The sequence below is a fragment of the Tinamus guttatus genome, unplaced genomic scaffold (genome assembly GCF_059628265.1).
Source record: "Tinamus guttatus ecotype Peru unplaced genomic scaffold, ASM5962826v1 Tinamus_guttatus_pri_ptg000327l, whole genome shotgun sequence".
In the NCBI taxonomy this organism is placed as follows: Eukaryota; Metazoa; Chordata; class Aves; order Tinamiformes; family Tinamidae; genus Tinamus; species Tinamus guttatus.
Genome location: NW_028288861.1, coordinates 10,402,646 through 10,421,150, shown reverse-complemented (window position 1 = coordinate 10,421,150; position 18,505 = coordinate 10,402,646). Strand labels below are relative to the sequence as shown.

At 47.5% G+C, this 18,505-nt stretch overlaps 1 protein-coding gene across 15 annotated transcripts in view; it reads right to left on the bottom strand.

The window, feature by feature from the left end:
• The window catches only part of NRXN3 (neurexin 3), a 901,920-nt gene that overhangs the window by 339,163 nt on the left and 544,252 nt on the right, over positions 1-18,505 (bottom strand). For 3 of the 15 annotated variants that reach the window (XM_010217302.2, XM_010217308.2, XM_088529329.1), the window contains exon 1: positions 7,573-8,251. The exons of 9 other annotated variants lie outside the window; for them this stretch is intronic. In XM_010217302.2, the coding sequence (XP_010215604.1) occupies positions 7,573-7,816 (244 nt within the window). In that variant the 5' untranslated portion in view covers positions 7,817-8,251. Of the gene's footprint in view, positions 1-7,572; positions 8,253-18,505 lie in introns of those variants that run through there. 3 more of the 15 variants (XM_010217304.2, XM_010217305.2, XM_010217307.2) reach the window with 3 other exon arrangements.

Here is an 18,505-nt window from a genome sequence, read left to right as displayed (position 1 = left end):
GGCAACAGTTCTGGGTCATTTCTCTATTAGCCAAACCTGCTCACTTACCCTGCAGAAGGCAGGCAGATCAGAAATTCTGCAAGATTCACTATCACAAAAAACATGCTTAAGAAACCAGTTCTCCCCCTTGACAAAATGAGCAGTGCTAATTTCTCAGTTGTAATGAAACTTCAGTAGATTTACCTTCCTGGAGTTTCATATACTGCAGGTGAGGTAAGGAGATATACAGCTGTCTGCTGCCTGCTCTCCCCCTAACCAACCCCTAACTGCCCCCTAGCACTACCCAAGAACTCCCCGTGCTGCTCTGCCCTCACGCTGTGCTTGGAAGCTTCCACCGATGGCCGATCCCGTTTGCGCAGCGAGGCGCTGGGAGCCCAAGCAGCCAACCTGCAGAACCACCCAGCCAAAGCCCTTTCCAGACAAGCTCTCTGCAGAGCTTCGGCTCGCGGAGGGCAGGTGGCCAAGCGGCGTTCACGCTGCCAGAGACACCACGGGCAGTCACCGGGTCCCCATCCTCGCTGGGCAGCGCGGCAGGACAGCAGGGAACCGAAAGGGCCCATCAGCAGATTTTGCCCGGTGGGATGCTAAAGGACAAACTGTTAGGAAAAACAAACTCCACCTCCTCTCTCCACTCAATCATTTCATCTCTTTGCTTGATGTAGATATGCTGAACTGATTCTAAATCTCAAAAATATGTTCTGGGTATATGCTGGAGACTCATTTACTCTGCATTTTACTCTGGCTGGTAAATAAAAAGGAAGTCAGCCTGACAGCACTCTTTTCCTGAGCTCTCCACAGAACAAAGTCTTTCCTGATTCTTTACCATGTGGTATTCACAGAATACACAGTGACTTTTTTTTAGCAACGTCTTATGTTTTCGGATTCATTCACCTCGTCCCTCGAGCTTCTGCAGACACACAGCCCTCAGCAGGCTGTTAAATACCTTCTACCTGCCTCTTCTCCATCATCAAGAATGCAAAAAGATGAAAGGCGCAAAAGGAAGAAATATTGAAGTAAAACTTAACACTAGATCAATTTAGTAATGTCCTTTATCAACCTGCTATTCATGCTTAGCAACCACTATAGCTCACACCAGCTTCATTTCCATTTTAATATACCATACAGAAAAACAGCCTAAATATACATCCCCAGATTTAAAGCGTATAATCTGTAAACTACAGGAACAGGCAGATCATTTCCATTAGTTTCTTACGTAGCAAAAACCACAATTTCCACTCAAAGCATATAATTATATTCAAATTCTAAAAGACAGTGTCGGAAGTACTTTAAATTCATAGTTTGGGGGAAAGTCACTCAGGGTATAGATAGTTATGTTTTAATGTGCAGAGACACCACACGCACAGAGCGTGAGGGAAGTAATTTGTGAGAGTGGCGAGGGAGCCGTGGGGAATCGCCGGCTCCCGGCTCGGGGCCCCCTGGGATCCGGAGCAGCCGCCGCTCCAGCGGAAATGCTCTCCCTGCTCCTCTGAAGACACCAGCCGTGGCGACTGTCACGACACCCCCTTCAAGCTTTAGAGCCTCGGGGGAAACTGCCTCCAGGCGCTGTGCCCAGAATTCACCGGCGTCCACCCTGTCCTTCAAGCAGAGGTCAAAGCTGCCCTTTCTTTAAGCTGTCCTGACACACAAGAGGAATACTGGGATTTCATACATGTCTGTGCAAATGTATGGATTCTGTGGATTTCTTCTGCCACGGATCTCAAAGCACAGAGGTGCTCCTCAGCCTCCTGGCATATAAATGGTTTTGTCCTCATTTCACAGACGACAACGAGTCAGAGAGGACCACCACGTTCACCAAGGTTACACAGCGAGCCTGAGGTGCTGGTCAAGTCTCAATGTCAAAGCCACCTTTTTATCTTCAGTGCAAGTGATTTTTCATTGTTATCAAATGCAACAGCAACAACAACAAAAAAGAATCACCAAAAAATGGTTCCAAGTCAGCACAGGACGGTCATGCCAGGCAACTAAACAGAGAGTTGGTCCCCTTAAATCACAGCATATAGACATGGAAAAACACAAGAGTGGTTATCCAGTATATTTCCCCAGCAAAGCATATGTTCCTTGCATTTATAATCCTCAGTTCTTTAATCAGTTGCCTTTTGTATGACAAACTGTGGGATTTCACCAGCCTCCACCTGAACATCACCTTGATATTTGCAGTGTTATATTAGTTTGGCTTAGTTTCCTTTATTTTGTGGAAAGAATCTGATCTTTCATCAGCACAGTAATATTGGTCAAACATGTATTTTTATACCATGACTAAAAAAGAGAACAAAAGCATATAAAACTGTCCAGCACCTTTAAGAAAATTCTCTTCCACATTTTTTTTGTACATGGGAATATTATAAAAAGTACTGTTGTCATTCTGCAGTGTTCTAACTGTGCAGCTTGAGTCACACATCCCAGTATTTTTTTATGCCTTCAATGCCTATACAAAGTATATAGCAGGGTCCTTCATCTGTCTTTGAAACAGTCACCTTTGCTGTAGAGTGTGGCAGTTGCTTGACAAGTCAGGGCTATGTTATCCGAAAGCAGAAATAATAAAGAAGCAAACTCCTCTGGAACATATTGAAAAGGAAATGCGAGGAGTAAGAAAGCCCTGATCTAATTCTAACTTGCCACTAACATTCCCACTTTTGCAATATGTGCTGATAGATACTGAATCTATCAGGGTATCTGTTAGTGGAGGGCTTTTTAACGTATTTCCTATGAGATTGTACCTGCAGCAGCATGGGATTGAGTAGTGTTTCAAGGGCACAGAGACAGGGATTAAATCAACAAGACACAGTTCAGAAAAACATTGTTCTTTTTCTTGTTCCAGGTCTCATCAGATCGTTGAGTTCCACAAGTTCAAGCACCAGGTGAACAAACTTACGCCACTATTTTGAGGATCAACACAAGCTAATCCTAGCTGGAAACATCTGATATTAGGCATGGCCTAGGACAACAGAATAACAAATCAAAGTACGTGGTTAGAAACTTTCATACAAAAAGGAATGCAAACAGTAAATCATATAGTAATCTCTTTTGAGGAAACAGCCTTCCTGTACCCACAGTTTTCATGTGCTCAACTACCAAATGTGCTTTCTCCAAAGACCTGAAGAGACTTACTGCAGGGAGGCAAAACTCAATTAGGATTAACTTAAAATGAAGATGACTAATGAGAGGGGTGCTTTAACATATGGATATCCAACTTCAGACAAACAGACCTGATCATTCATTTAAAATAACGGTCACTGCTCATATGTCTGAGGAAGAGAATCTAAATACGCAGGTGTGGAGAATCTCCGGTCATTCCAAAAAAGCCGGCTCCATTGCTTTACAGAAGCCTGAAAGTGGCTACAGAAAGGAGATAAGACTTGTGGCTTTTCACTTTGGCAGAACTGGACTGCAACCCTAATTTAATCTCTGAATTAAGTTAAATTTAATGGGTCACCTTCTGCTCTGTAGAAGATGATGTTTCCCTTCTGTTAGGGCTACCTTTGCTCAGCTACCTGTCGACAATGGGGTAAAAGGGAAAGTCCTGGCTTGGTGCTTGGAATCAGGAACTAGTTCCCTCTTTTACAGAGAAGGCAGAACTGGAATAACAAAGACATTCAAGACAAGAAAAAGGTCACATTGGAAAAGCTGCAAAGAGTAGGATATGCTTATTAGATAGCGGGTACACTGTCACAGCTGTGTGTGGGAAGCTTTAACACTAGTTTACAGAATACCTGCCTATTTCATGGAAATACTCATTTGTCCAAATGCTCACTGTTGTTTGCTAAACTAAAAAAAAAATGACATGAGATGGAAAAAAATCTTTGAAAATTCTTCACGTGGAAGACAGTACTTCTATGAACTTAACTGAAACCTGAAACTGATGACTCCTCACTGCCAGTCTTCGTAACACCCTCACTTCTTGCTGCCTTTCATTCAACAGCCTGAACCAGTCTTACAAAGCAAAAAAAAACACAACCAAAGAAAAATGCCCCAATGCCCCATGGCCCGTTGTTCCTCCCCCAGCTGCCCCTGCAGGGCTGCAGGCCGGGGAAAACCGCACAAGGCATCGCACACAGCTCCGTGCACCCCTGCTCCCCATCCATCAGGGAGGGCGAGAGAAAATGCAGCTGGAGGAGAAAAGGAGAAAGCAAATTAATTAATTCATCACTAAGACAAAACACACACAAATCTCTTAATTTATCTGTCAACGAGAGACATGCATTATTCAGCAGCTGAGGCAACGAAGACACGGAAAGAAGGGCTGCGAAGCCACTGCTGCAGACCTTGGGAAGCAACTGACCCAGCAGGGTGCTAAGGAACTATGGGGAGGAAGAAGGATTCAGTGCATCTGGGCTTTTAATAAACACAGTCCAAAACCACTCCATAGCCTTTTTTTTTTTTCTCACTCTTTCCCCTCTCTCTCTTTTCCACGCCTGTCTAAAAAGCCCGTGGTGTAACAAGGAGAAACAGCAGCTTTTCTTTCCAATGGTTCAGGAAGAAAGACTTTGCCAGCCTGGGAAGCTCCTCACACACACAAAAAGATTCCTTCCAACTCCCAGGACTTCTCTGCCCATCCAGGTTTGCTCACCTGCTGATAGGGAGGAAAACCTGTTACCAGACTTTCTCCTTTAGGTAATACCTCAGCTGTGCCAAGTTTTGCATTTGCAGGTTGCAGCTCACCTACCAGAAAGCACCAGCTTGGTGATTTCAGAATTAACTCTCACACCACCAATGCTATAATGACGGCCAGATCTGCGCCCAGTGCTGCTCAAGGTAAGCCAAAAGAAGGTTTTGCACGGGCTTTAAAGGAGGATTGAACAGATTCTAAACAAGTGTTCATTGCTAGGGAGACATTTATTTTTCCTGTGTTTTACATACCCACACACTACTTCAAATAGATCAAAAGCTACCAAGCTGTGTAAGACTGTGGGACTGGACGGCAGAACAGCAGGGTGATTGCAGCCCTCAACACGTCTCCTTCTGGAGTTAGCGGGAACGCAGCCACTGAGCATGGCTAGAGCCAGACCGAATTCTTTATTCCTCTCTAGCAGATTAAGAAAATCAAACCCCCAGCAAACACTGGGAGTGCACGGCCTCCCTAGGGTCTGACTCCTCAGCACTGTCACAGATCCAAATCCAAGGACCTCTGTCATGCAACAGAGAAAGAAAACAGAAAATAAACCATGTGTGTGTTTGTCTTTCTGACATCCTTTCTCTCCCTCTTTTCCCTTTACTCATAGCCAAAGGGGGTTCCATGCCAGCTTTGCTATATGCCATGATTAGGAAAGGAAAAAAATCTCATACTGCCTTAGGTGCTGACCTGAGCTCCCAGAGCTCGAGCTCTCCGTTTCTCTTGATTCCTTACTGCAGCGAGGACACTGAAAAAAATGTGCGTGTCTCCCACTGAAGTTAATAACAGCTTTTGCACTGGGCTCATAGATGAGGCTTTGCTGGGTTTTCAGGGGAGATGGAAAAATCATCAAGGAGAAAATAACTATTGCTTCTTGACCAGGACTGTGAACTCCTCCACAGACTATTCCCTGCCTGTTTAACCAAGGATAACTATGCTGGCATTTTATGACATCCTTCCCTCCTTTACTCACAAGTGACCTAAAAGCCCGATTCTACTATCTGTTGACATCAAAGAAATACTCAATTAGCTAGAAAACAATGTCTACACAGGGCCCGAGAACAACAAAAATGCAGCAACATTCAGGGTAAGGAGCAAGATCAGATGTGGAGATGAGAACAGGTCAGGAGACAGAAAGGAAGAGGAAAGCCCCAGGATAGCAGGTTGAAATGTCGCATGACATGGCTGCAATAGGCACTAGGACGATGCACTCACAGAGCAGAATGGAGGGTACAGGGACATTAAAACCAAGAGTATCCTGGCTCAGGGCTCGGGTTACCAGCAGAGCGATGTGAAGAGTTCAAGGGGAACAGCAAGGGAAGGAGCTCCCATAGAGGCTACAAGTGCATTGGCAGGGTGGTCGAGGGAGCTCAGCAACACAGGTCCGAGGCACGCTGGAGAGAGCAGGGGCTCAGGAACACGCGCAGAAAGCAGCCGCTGCCAGTCAGAGCCGAGCAGCAGCAGAGCCGCTCCGCGCTCCGGAGGATGCTCCGGCAGGGCCGCTGCAGGCACAGGGCAGCGCTGCGGGGCCTCCCGCAGAGTGGAACCCGGGGCAGCAGCACAGACACCACCCTGTGTGAAAAGGGTCAGGCTGGAGGCGCGAGGCCAGCTTTGCAGACAGAAGGGGCAGCATCTCCCCCTCCCAAACTCCCACTGCAATCTCAAGGCTCATACGTATAAGTAAAACATATTCAGGCTCTGCATGGAAAGGGAACCAAGTGACATGCCAGCAGACACCAAAGCTATCTGCTAAGCACCACCCCTGTGAAACTAAGTTATCAGTTAATAATTATCAGCATCAGACTTGCTGTTGTTTGCAACAATATGCCAGGACCACGTGAGACAGTAGGGTGAGCGATGGAGGCATCAGTCGGTCCCAAAGGATTTCCAAAACAGAACAGGTACAAGAGAAACAAGCTTGGAGAGAGGGAAGCACCAGGCAGGGTGTGAGAGCAGAAACTGAAGTCACCTATGCAATCTAGCACCGCCTTCGCCTACATGGGGGCAGAGCAGAGGTGCTGCTGTGCTGTTCATACCACAGCTGAACTTGTTCCTGTAACCCACAGTCCTGCAGGGAAGGGACAGGCGCCAGCCTGCCTGAGCCTCCGGGGCTGACGTGGCTGAAGGCAGAAGCAGAGGGACACGGGGCAGAGTAGGAGGCGATGCAGGGGGCAAGGGAGAGTCCCCAGGATGGCCCACCCAGGCCTCTTCCTCTTGGTAGGAAGAGCCAGCCCTGCCCCTAGGCACTGAGCACTGCTCAGCACTTTGGAGGCTGCTGAATCCCCCCCTTCCTTAGCATCCACAGACCCTCTCCTCCCTTCCTGCCTGTACTGGAACACGCTGCCTGTATCTCCTCTTCCAGGGTTTCTCGGGCACCCGCTAACTAACAGGCGCTGTGCAGGGAGGCAGGGGCACAGGGCAGAGCACTTGCTCTCCCTTCGCGTGCCCTCAGCTGCTGGACAGAGTCACCAAGGTGGGCAGGGAGCAAGGGAGAGGGGCAGGGGCAGAGCCGGGGCTGCCTCCCGCAGGGCCCGGCCAAGGCTGCTGGCGGGAAGATGCTCTGCTGCAAGGGCTCTATCAGCCGCTGTAACTCCGCTAGAGACGAGAACCGGGAGTTAGCAATCCCTCCCTGCAGACCCTCGGCGGGACCCTCTCCGCGGTGCACGTGGCACCGCCCAGCACAGGGCCCCAGAGCAGCCACCCGGCTGGGGAACCTGCGGGGAAGGCGGCGCCGAAAGCAGTTGCCTAGAGCTGCACTAGGAGGGGGGTCAGGGAAGAGCCAAGGGCCAGCAGGAGGAGAGTTAATGGAGCAAGTGCGAGGGGCTGAGAGATCCCCCCCCTCCTTCCCTCCCTCCCCCCGTCACACGCACCATCCGCAGGGCGCCCCGCTCCCCTCTGCCGCTCTAGCTGCTCTGCAAGAAGGTTAAAGAGAAAAAACCCACCGTGTCCTCCTCGGAGGGAGACAGGGGAGCGGTAGATAGAGATAGGCACAGAGTGGTGCTTGCTGCCGTGGAAATGGTGCTCATACTGAGCCTGAGACACAGACGAGGAAGAGGAGGCAGAAGAAGCCACGTTAGAGGAACTCCACACAGGGCTGACGATACATCCCCAAAAGAGGGAGCACATCCACAGAGTCCAGGCAGGGCGGCGTCCCGGGCAACTGCTGGGGTCTATTCTCAGGTGCATGGTCAAGGCACAAGACACCTACAGCTGGGCAGTTTGAATTCCAGCCAGGGAGCAAGGAAAAGGTTCATGATGCCAAGGGACCCATGCTAGCAAAAACGAGAGTCTCCTCCGAGGCTCGAGGGTGCGCGTGTGTGTTCAGGAGGGAAAGTGACAGCGTGTGGCTGTGCCAGAGCGTGCGTGTGCTGGAAGGGAAGGGGAGGGAAGGGGGAAGGTTAGTGACAACACGCAGAAGAACGACAAGCGGCGTTTCCCAGGGCTGGATCTATCGTGCCGGGGACTCCGTGGCTGTGACGAACCTCCAGAAGAGAGCAGGAAAACCACACATGTCAGCACGAGAATACTGGATCTTTCACTTGCAAGGTTCCTCCAGGATCACGGGCTCCTTGAGGACTTTTCCCTGCCTGGGATCCCTGTCTCTCACTTAGTTGGAGCCGGACTATAAAAAGAAAAATAAGGGAAAAAAAAAAAAAAAAAAGGTAGAGACCCTAGGTAAAATTTCGATTTTTTTTTTTAAATCCCAATTCCAAGGGGTTTCTGTTGCTTCTCCACTAGCAAGTATTGTGATGCAGAACTGCTAGACGCACGCAGAAAGAGAGAGAGAGACGCGGAGGGCTTATCCTCTTTCCAGCAGATCCGGGCGCTGAAGCCGGTGAGCGCGGCGCGGCCGGGGCGGGCGATCCGGGCGGACCCGATGGGCTCGGCTCGGCTCGGCTCGGCGCGGAGCGGGGCCGGCGGCGCCGGGGGCGGCTGCTGGCGGCCGGCGCGCCAAGTGCGGCCAACTCGGCGGCGCAGGTGAAGCGCGGGCGGGGCGCGCGGCTCCACCAATGGGCGAGCCGCATGCAAATGACCGCGCGCGGCGGGGCCAATGGGGGCGGGCGCGGCTCTCCGCAGAGGGACTGGCTGGCCGCGGGCGGGGCGGGGCGGCGCCGCCCCCGCCATCCACGCGCCGCTCCCGCGCACACGCGCCGCGCGCCGCCGCCCCGAGCGGCCCTGAGGCGGCGCGGGGGCACGAGCGGCCCCAGCGCGGGTCCCGCCGCTGAGCAGGAGCTCCCCCGGCACGGTACCGAAACGGGCCTGCCTCTTCACGTAAGCCTCGGGGAGCGAGAGCTGCCGGCAGAGCTTTGAGCCCATAAAGAAATAAATAATGGTAGTAGGAGGGTTGAAACCATCCAGTCACGCTGCGTGAGCCCAGGCACGGACAGCAGAGCAATTTGCACAAGATCACACAGGGTGTCCAACAGGGAGCTTTGCAAAAGCGGGCAGTCCTGGGACTCACCTTGCATCGTGCTGCCTCCCTCTCCTTCACTTATCCCTGGTGCAACAAAGGCATTTACCACCACTAAGCTAGTTCCTCTCATGGGATCCCGGCAGTAGACACACAAACCGGCATCAGAATGTGCTCGGCTCTTCTCATTTCACATATATCTCTCTAACACTGATTCTCTATTCAGTGTTCTTGGAAATCAGTTTGGATTCAGTACAGGGCAAGCATCACTAACCTGTAATAACCTTCTACCTGAGCCCAAAGTGCTTCTAATTTATTTTCTAGTAACCTTCGCTGTAGTTTTAAGTCATCCGAATCAGTAGCTAGAACAGCCAGAAATATTCCTGTGTTTTGCCAGAGCTAATCAATGACTGCGGACGGTAAAGCTGAAAAGCGAGAATATTAGTTTCAAATTTATCCAACACCTGTCACCCAAAGATCTCCATGTGCTTTCGCAGCTTTTATTAATGAAGCTGTATTTTATTACTACGGCTTTAGGTATTACTTTGTCATTCTGCAGATAAGGAAACAGAGGCAGGGGTGTTAGGTCAGTGAATGACTGACAGACATGGGCAAAATGGACCAGATACCAAGATTCCCAATTCTTTCTCATAGACTTTGTTAGCTTATACATTTGGCTGATTTGGTGGCCATTTTTAAACTTAAATTATGAGCATCAGCTGTCCCCCAGGACATGTCATGCAGTCAAAGGCTGTGGTGCAGGTGCACAGAGCACGGAGCAGTGGCAGCTTTGCAAGACAACTGTTCCCAGCCCCGAATTCTGCCCAGATAGAAGTAGAAATCACTGAATAACTTATTTTGAAAACAGAATATCTGCTTTGACCCAGGTAGTTATTTTCAACCCAGCTACTTGTCAGGATGCAATGAAGATCTGTGTCCCCATCATTTCCCCTTCTTTTTCTCTGGCTACAGCATTACCAAAAGGACACACGCATCAATTACACGATCAATGTCTGAAAAGGGACTCCAAATCTGAAAATTGAAGACTTGATGCTGCTCCTCCAGAAGGCTGCAGTGAAAGTTTCACTAATACATACAGAAAATACATGCCTTAGAAAGTACAGCTCTAAGGGAAACAGCAGAGGAGCTGGCTGGACAGCCCCCCTCTCTCCTAAAACTATTTGTCTGTTGCTGAAAGAGAAAACAGGAGTGTCATTCCTTGTTATCTAAACTACACCAGCATCCTCTGATTCTCAAGTCCAACTTAACAGCCTCATAAAACATATCTTCTCTTCTTACTTTTGCCCCAATCACACCTGCCACATCTTGCGCTACCCTCAATGGGAAATAAATGTCCGAGCTACAAAACAAACCATTGCTACTTCTCAGCTCTCTCACTCTGGCCCCAGCCCACCCCCATCAACAGAGGAGCCAGTAAACACCAGGCTCAGAGGATGGGGTAACCCAAGGGGACCAATATCACCTCAAGATGCCCTGGCCCAAAGCAGGGAGGCCCAGCAGCCCCTGAACTGGAGCAAAACCCTACTTTGCTACAAACTACCTGGGTAAACTGCCTTGAGTAAGGAGGAGAAAGGCAAAAAAACAGCCAATCTGCACAAATACAACATAAACATAAAAAGGAAAGGCTGTGAAGCAGGTTATAAATACATCACAGGGTTCTGGTGACACCATAAAGTACTAGAACTTCACTCTGCCTTGCTTTATTAGGTGCCAGTAGATATATTTACTGCACTGTAATTCACAGACAACTCATTTATTTAGCAGCACCAATGCAGGAAGAGGGCAAATTTCAATTGCAGTTTCCCCTTTTTGGTAGCAAGGGTAAGGTTATTGCCAAAAGTCAAATTTCTGCAATGTTATTCACAAGGTAATTACTTCAAAAGAGGCATCATTTTCCGATTAGTTTAGCTCATCTGGATAAATATAGAGTCTTTCTAAATGCCCTTACATCTTCAGAACTGGGATGGGTGCTGTAAAGTGTAATGGTTCCCATCCTAACTGGCCTCCTCCAGATGTTAGAAAAGTAGCTTTATTCATTATAGAGTGGTGTCTTTTACTGAAAAACAGAGGGCCACAGTATTCTGCAGAAATGAAAAACAATAAATGTTTAAGTTTTAAGAGAAAGAGATCCAACTGATTTAGAGTTCTGGAAAAGTTTGTATTCTTATTTATGCCATCAAGTCTGACTTTGTATTTCCTATTACATCTTAGCCATCAATTACTTTGCTGCACTCTGGACTGAAAAGGCAATCAACTTGCCTCCAAAATCACAGACCTCTAAGAGTGGACCCAAAAGGGAATCTCTATTAGGTTTTAGCAGTATAGGGGATAGCAGAGGGATAGGCAGCTTTGATTCCACCTGGTAGAAGCTTTGGCATTAGCCAGTTCATTGCTATATAATAAGAGAATAAGGTAAGCTAGAGCTGGCTACAATCCAGAAGCTTTTCCCAAAATTCAGCTGTCTCTTGCAAAGTTCAAAATAGCCCTATTCATTTCCTTAAAAGTACTTTTGCAAGAAGAAGGATGAAAAGAGTTTCCACTTACAATCTTAAAACAGTCTTAAAACAAACAGCAGGCAGGTTTGCACGCTTCCGAGGGCTTAGGGCTGGCCTGAGACACCTTTACCTTTCGCAAGCTACTTCAGATGCTGCCGAGACCTGCAGTGACCAAAACGCTTACACTTCCTAAGCACAGGAAGAATTAACTGCTCTGAGACCAGTCTATGGTGCTCCCCGTCCATGCCCTAACCTCCTCTCTGCGGGCAGTCTCACCAGAGAGGTGAGACCCAGCAAGGCTGAAGAATCACAGTATCCTCTCATCCTGAGGCAGATGGGAGGGCTGCCCCACGGCAGCACTGCAGACCCCTGGCAAAGCTGCCACCGTGCGATACTCCTGCTGGGTATAAGCAGGTAGCTGCAGCCTCCACAATTCTCGCTTTTATTCTATATCAGGAAGAGAAACAATCTATTTTCAGGGCTTCTGTGTTCTTCTTGAGCATCCAGTAAGTCCTCTTACCTACAAAAGCAGCAGAATATGCCTGTTACCCAAGATCCAGGACTGCCCCTAATCACTTTCCAGCGCTGTCTCAGTGTACCACGGTTTGCAATAAGCAACTAATAGAGAAGCTTTAAGAGCTCTCTCATTTATGTCAGGGTGAGTCAATTCAACAGAGCCAGTGGACTGACATCAGTGAAGGGGATCAAGCCCTTGGTGTTCGTTATTGAGAAGGGAGATGCCAGCTCATTACAACCAGTTAGCCCAGCCTAACAGTAAGTTAGCCCAAGGCAATAGTAACCATTGAGAGCTTTGACAGAGGATGAGACGCACAAATTCCATTCCATCAAGTGTCCTATTTAATGGCCAGAAATCTTGCAAAGTTGCATTTTCTAAGATATCACACTTCCAATTGTACATTAGAGGAAACAAGTAAGCACAAATTCGGAGGGAGAAATAAATACAACAGTATATCCTATTTTGATAAGCATTAGTCAATTTATAATTGGAAAAAAAAAAACAAGTAATGTCAGAACTTGGCTCAAATTGACAATAACATGCCAGAATTGGCCATGTTTACAACAGTAATGGATAGAGGACAATCTAGTACACTCAGCGCTATATAAATATACAAAAGTATACAGACCCTTCCTTGAAAAGCTTATGGACTTCCTGGGAAAGAAGGCATGGCACAACATATGTTGGGTCAGCTTTGCAAGCAAACTGTGCCTATTCGGCTTAGTCTTGCTTGTCAGTGAACCTATGAAATGACTTTTGGTACTAGCAGTAGTGACTTAATACACAAGTGACTTGTACAGCTGCTTTCAGCTCCACACTCAGAAGTCTCCTGTGTTGTCTAACTGTGCTACACAGATACCCTGTGCTATCTGCACATCACCCCCACAAGCATCTTGAAAGTTGCCTCTAGAAATTAAGAAGCTCCTTCTAACACTGTGGCCCTGCCTACCAGATCAGTGATTACTAATTTACTTTGCATTGAGTAAGGGCTGTCTGTCTTTGGTGTACTTCACCCATCAGGAGAAGCTGCTGCCATTCACACAGCTGCAGCTCCTCCCCGTCTCGCAGACACTTCACTACAAGGGGCTGAGGAGATTCCCGCCCGCCCGCCCGCAGCTGGAGGCTCTCTTGGCACAGGAGCAGAGCGGTGCTGCACGGCTGCACAGCTCTTCCCTCCAGGAGGCTGGAACGGCATCTCTGCCTTGCACTCTCAGCATAAGCTAGGCTCAATGAAAGCTGCTCACGTCAGGTACTTCCACTGCTTGTAGCGTTTAAGACCATGTGCTTTTATATTAAAAGTTTTAACAGGCTCAGAAATACTGAATGATTTAGAAGAATGGCCAGGTTGGAAGGAATTGGGGTGGCCTGCTGCTCAGCTTGGCTGACCATCAACGATGATGTAATCATGAATGAGGAAAGGAAATTTTATCGCTTGCACTGAACTCTTTTCTATTACTCTTAAAAACACCTTAGTAGGGGTAGCAGGCTTTTTAATCAACTCTGCAATTCGGGTGATTTTATTATGAGCCAAACTCATCTCTAGTGTAACACCTGGCAACTGATGCCAGGAGGTGCTGATGGCAGAGAGGCAAATCCACAGCAGCAGACCTTACTCGGAGTATGAGCCTTGCTGGGAATCCAGGCTGCCACAAGCCCTGGCCCTTAGTGACGCTCAGAGCAGCAAAAGGAGACACACATGAGCAGAGTGTGTGACCTACCCCTGTCCTGGCTGTATCTGTTCCGGAGGTTAATAAAGGATTTCGATCTTCAGGCTCTACCAGCCCGGCACTGCACACACAAGTGCTAAATATCAACCACACAGAACTAACATTTATGTCACAAATTCTCAGTGTGGAAGATGATTGCTGGGAGATTATTTCTGATGAGCTCTGAATTGTAATACTTAAATGGCACCTGAAAGACTGAATTAGAAAGAGACAGGCAATAGACAGAGTTAAAGTCAGAGTAAATAGAGAATTATTTTAATTTTACCCAGGACAGCAAAAGGAAGACTTACTTTCCTTCTTCACTCAAAGAAATCTTGCCTGACATAGAAAGGCAAAGCTGAAAAAAAAAAAAAAAAAAAAAAAAAAACAGTTGCTTTTGCTCCTTTAAACTGGCCTCTGTTCTAATGAAGAGAGGGCTCTAACAGACGCTGTGCGGAGGCTCCCCTCTGCTTCTCTCCTCTCTTCCACCTATCATCTTGCCTGGCTTTTGCCTGTAATCACCTGTTCATCTCTCAGCAATAACTGCCAGGTGACTGGTGCTTGCTGTAGTCTTCCGAATGCTGAAAAGAGAATCGAAAGAAAAGCAAAGAAGGGTGTAGGGGGAAAATCTTTCAATGACACCAGTGTCTCACTGCCAGCCAGACAAAGAGTGAAGTGTCTCCTGCGGCCAAGCCTGCTCGTGTGGGAGCTGCTGATAGGTGTAATTTCCCAAGATGTATACCTTGTCAGTGTGCAGAAGATGAACAGAAAAAGAAGGTCAGAGGAGCCAAAGCTGAAAAATGTAAGGATAAAGGGAGAGACTGTGGGGAATGAGTCTTCTGCTTTTAACCCTGAGAGAGCCCATGCCGCACAGTCTGTGGAAAACCGACTTAGTAAGTGAGCCCATTAGATGGCCCCCTCCTCATCCAAAGGAAGCAATGTTTTCACATCTTGTGGGGTCTGGTACACTGTACACAGTCCGTTTGTTCTCAGACAGGGCAGAAACTTTCCCTCCTAGTAACGAGCCTCATAAAGAACAAGATAGGTAGGAACTTTAAGAGGATATCCAGCCCATTCTTCACACGACAGAACGAACTTAAACTACAACATTCCTGTTACTGCCATCTATTTTGCAATAATGAACAGCCAATGCCTCTGCCTGCAATATACACCTGTGCTTAACATTCTTTATCATTAGAAACCTCCTTTTTTGAGAATCTGCTGCAGTCAAAGCAGTGGCTTGTGACATTTATACAAGTGTATTAATGAGGATGTAATTAATAGTGGCTTGCCCTGAGCCCAAGCATATGGGCGTACCAAAATAGTGTAGCTAAGAACCGCACGTCAATATGTTGCAACACTGAGATGGTAAGAATAAACATTTCTCCTAAGAATGTGTGCAACAGGACCACCAAAAGAGCAAACAGGACATGCTTAGTAGCTCACAGGAGGCATTGCAGTAACAAAAAGCTTCAACACAAGGGACAAGGTAAGCGTAAGAGACTGCAAATAGGCAGGGAATCCTATTAAATATGCAAGGATGACTGATAAAACCAAGAACAGTACTACTAGCAATTGAGATCTCCCCTTTGGAAGTGGGGCATGCAGCATTAAAACGTTATGCATGAGCAATAAAACTGCAAGAAGAACAGGCCTACAGCAACTCCAGCTTCTGCCATATGTCTCCCAGGGGCTCTCAGACCTGGTCACCTTGCCATCTGCAACTAAGACCACCCCAGCCCTGGGCTAACCGCACAGCAGCGGCTCTGCAGTACTGCATACACACTGTTAAGCTGTGTTGCAGACTAGTAAGGTTTCATATGAAGTAATAAGTAATAATGAAGAACTAACCATTAACAAAGTGCGTTGTTAATAAATGAATTTAATAAAGGTTTGCTTTGAAGTTAAAATCTGGTCTGATTTAGCAGCCTTTTAAATAATCCCATCATAGCAATCTTCAATTCATTAATACATATGTATTTATAAACATACATATACATGCATGCACATTCAGTTGCAACACCACTGTCCATTATTTCTTGTTCTACTGCATTAGAAATATTATGCCCTTCTTTGCAGTAGCCTTTGGTATATGTGAGGACTGCTGTTATGTCCCTCCTCTCTAGACAAAGTTTTTTTGTTTGCCCCCCCCCCTTTTTTTTTCACTTTTCTGAGATCTATGTTTTTTAAACTTTGATCATTACTGCCATTTTTCTAGACACCTTTTCCAAATATCTACATTTTTCTTGAAGTGCAATACCACGGTGTCTGCATAAAGTCTCCAGATAAACTCCCATGAGTACTGCACATAGAAGAACAATTATTTTGTGATGCTGTTTACCACAGATGCTGTTTACTATTCTTGTATGGTTTTTGTCTCCCTTGCAGAAAAGGGGAACTTGCTAGAAACCTCCCATTACACTCTGTAACATTAAAAAAAGGATGGCTACGCCTTGATCCACAGGGTCTTCAGCATTTTTCTTTTAGATTGGTTAATAGGTTTTACATCTTTCCAGAAAGGCAGCTCAGGCCACTCACATTCAGTTGAAATAGTTTAGATTAGTGACAGGACAATATGAACCATCTGTTGTGTGCTGAGGACAGGCCTTGTGCCGCTTGTTGGCTTCTCAGGCCCCCACACAAACCAACAAGGCAGGCAGGAGCGAAAGCCGAGGTCCATTGCAGAGGACTTGGATACATTCGCCCTCTAGTAGAGAAGCTCAACAAATGGCACAACAGCGAGACTAAATGGAAGGGATGTGAACCCTCTAAAAGCGCCTCAGTCTCTGCAGAGAAGCAGCCACTCCCCTTCCCCAGGGCCTCCGGTTCCACTCCAGCCCACATGCTCCTCCAGAGCTGCAGGTCCCCTGAGACACCAGCAGTTTCCTTGTCTCGTCCCATTTCCCATCCTGCCTGTGATTCACCGTGAGCACCGTCACATGGATGTAGAAAGCCCGTTCCCTCCAACTGAGCACTTCCCATCAGCCGGCACTCGCATACCTGAGCGACACAACGAGGAATGCGTGTGTGTGTGCGGGAGGCTGGGAAGGCACCCAACAGCAACAAAACCCCACTGGAGCGGTGCAGACTAACCCCAGAGCAGGCACAAACATCAGGAAGGGAGCCGCGCTGGGCACCAGGCGGCTGTGAAAATCGGGAAGCAGAAACAAAGCAGGGGAAGGAGCAACGTGCTCCCTCCCTTACTGCTAGGCTGGGCGCAACAGATAAGGCACAAACTGCTCCCAACACGAACGTCTGCTATTTATTGGACGGGACCAACAAAAGCTCCAGCTACTCATTGCAGTGTCAGGGGAAAAAGCTACTGATAGGGATGTAGGGATTACATTTAAAGTAGTCAGACACATGCAAACATGTACATGCGCACACACATATTTCTGGCTTTCCCTCTCTGCAGCCTCTTAATCTCTTCCTCAGACTGCCAAATGGGGACAATGGAAGAAATCACAAAAGGGGGAAAAATAGGAAAACACCAGGGTAACCCACAGAGGAAGGTCACATAGAGGATCACTTTTCCATTCCTTCTGAACTTACTTGGTTTTGGTCTTGTGAAAGCCATTCGCACTCCTGATGAATTCATCCCTTCAGTCACCCCCTCAGTTACAGCTAGATCTGCACAGTTTTAACTAGATGGCACATTGCACCTCTCCCCTCTTGGCCATTCGATGCATTCTTTTTATCAGTCACCGAAATTGAGCACTCGGAGGAGGGCAACACGCTCTGTCATTGACTCTGTAAGTACAGCGGCAGAAGCATGGTGAGTACCATGAAGATGAAATGGAACTGAGTAGTCTTCACAATGACTAACTCTTAATCATGCTGTTGCTCCCTTGGCTTCAGTATTCTGATCTCCTCCTTCACAGGGGTCAAGACCTAGCTACTCTGCGACAGAGCAAGTCACCAAAAAACCTAAATGAGATGGAAAGCACTAACAGGCAGACAGACAAGCACTCAGTATAACACATCTCCTGCACCGAGATGTTCCTTACCACCACCACCCCTCACACTGGATGTGTCTTCAGGAACTTAACAGCGGGCAGATAAAAAGAGGGCATCTGATATTCAGGACTATCTTGAAAAGAAGGGGTTGAGCCCGTTCTTAAATTTGGTGCTTGCAGACCAGCGGACCAGCAGGGCAATGGCCAGAGTGATTCCAGAAGCTTCACTTCCTTAGAAAACCAGAGTGAAAATAAGGCTGCACTTTTACCCTAGCGTGGCCTTAAGCACTGCTGAGGGCGCAGCCTGTTAGCGCCTCACCGTAGGCTACGCTGCAGCTTAGAAGAACCATTTTGCACAAAGGATGCTTGAGGGTGTTTTTTCAGTAGTAGACCCAAACACTACTGTATGAAAGACACATACTTGAGTGTCTTAGATCTGTACTACATATATATGGTAATGAAGCCTGTTTCAGTTAAAGGATGACAGAAATAGCAGAAGCAGCAGGAAACCTTCAGAGGTGAGTAATTCTGCGCCACTGCGATCAAGCATCATTCGCCACTGGAAACAAAAGATCTCATCCAGGTCTGGCAACACGATCTAGACCAGCTAGAATACAAACACAGGAAGACTGCCTCTCCCTTCCCACCTGCAACATTACTTCAGTACCACAGCCAGCCATTTAACCAAAATTGCAGGGGGAAAGAAAAAGAAATTACCCAATACAGTTCAAAGTAGCAGGAAAATACATTTCAACAGTAGGAAGGCATT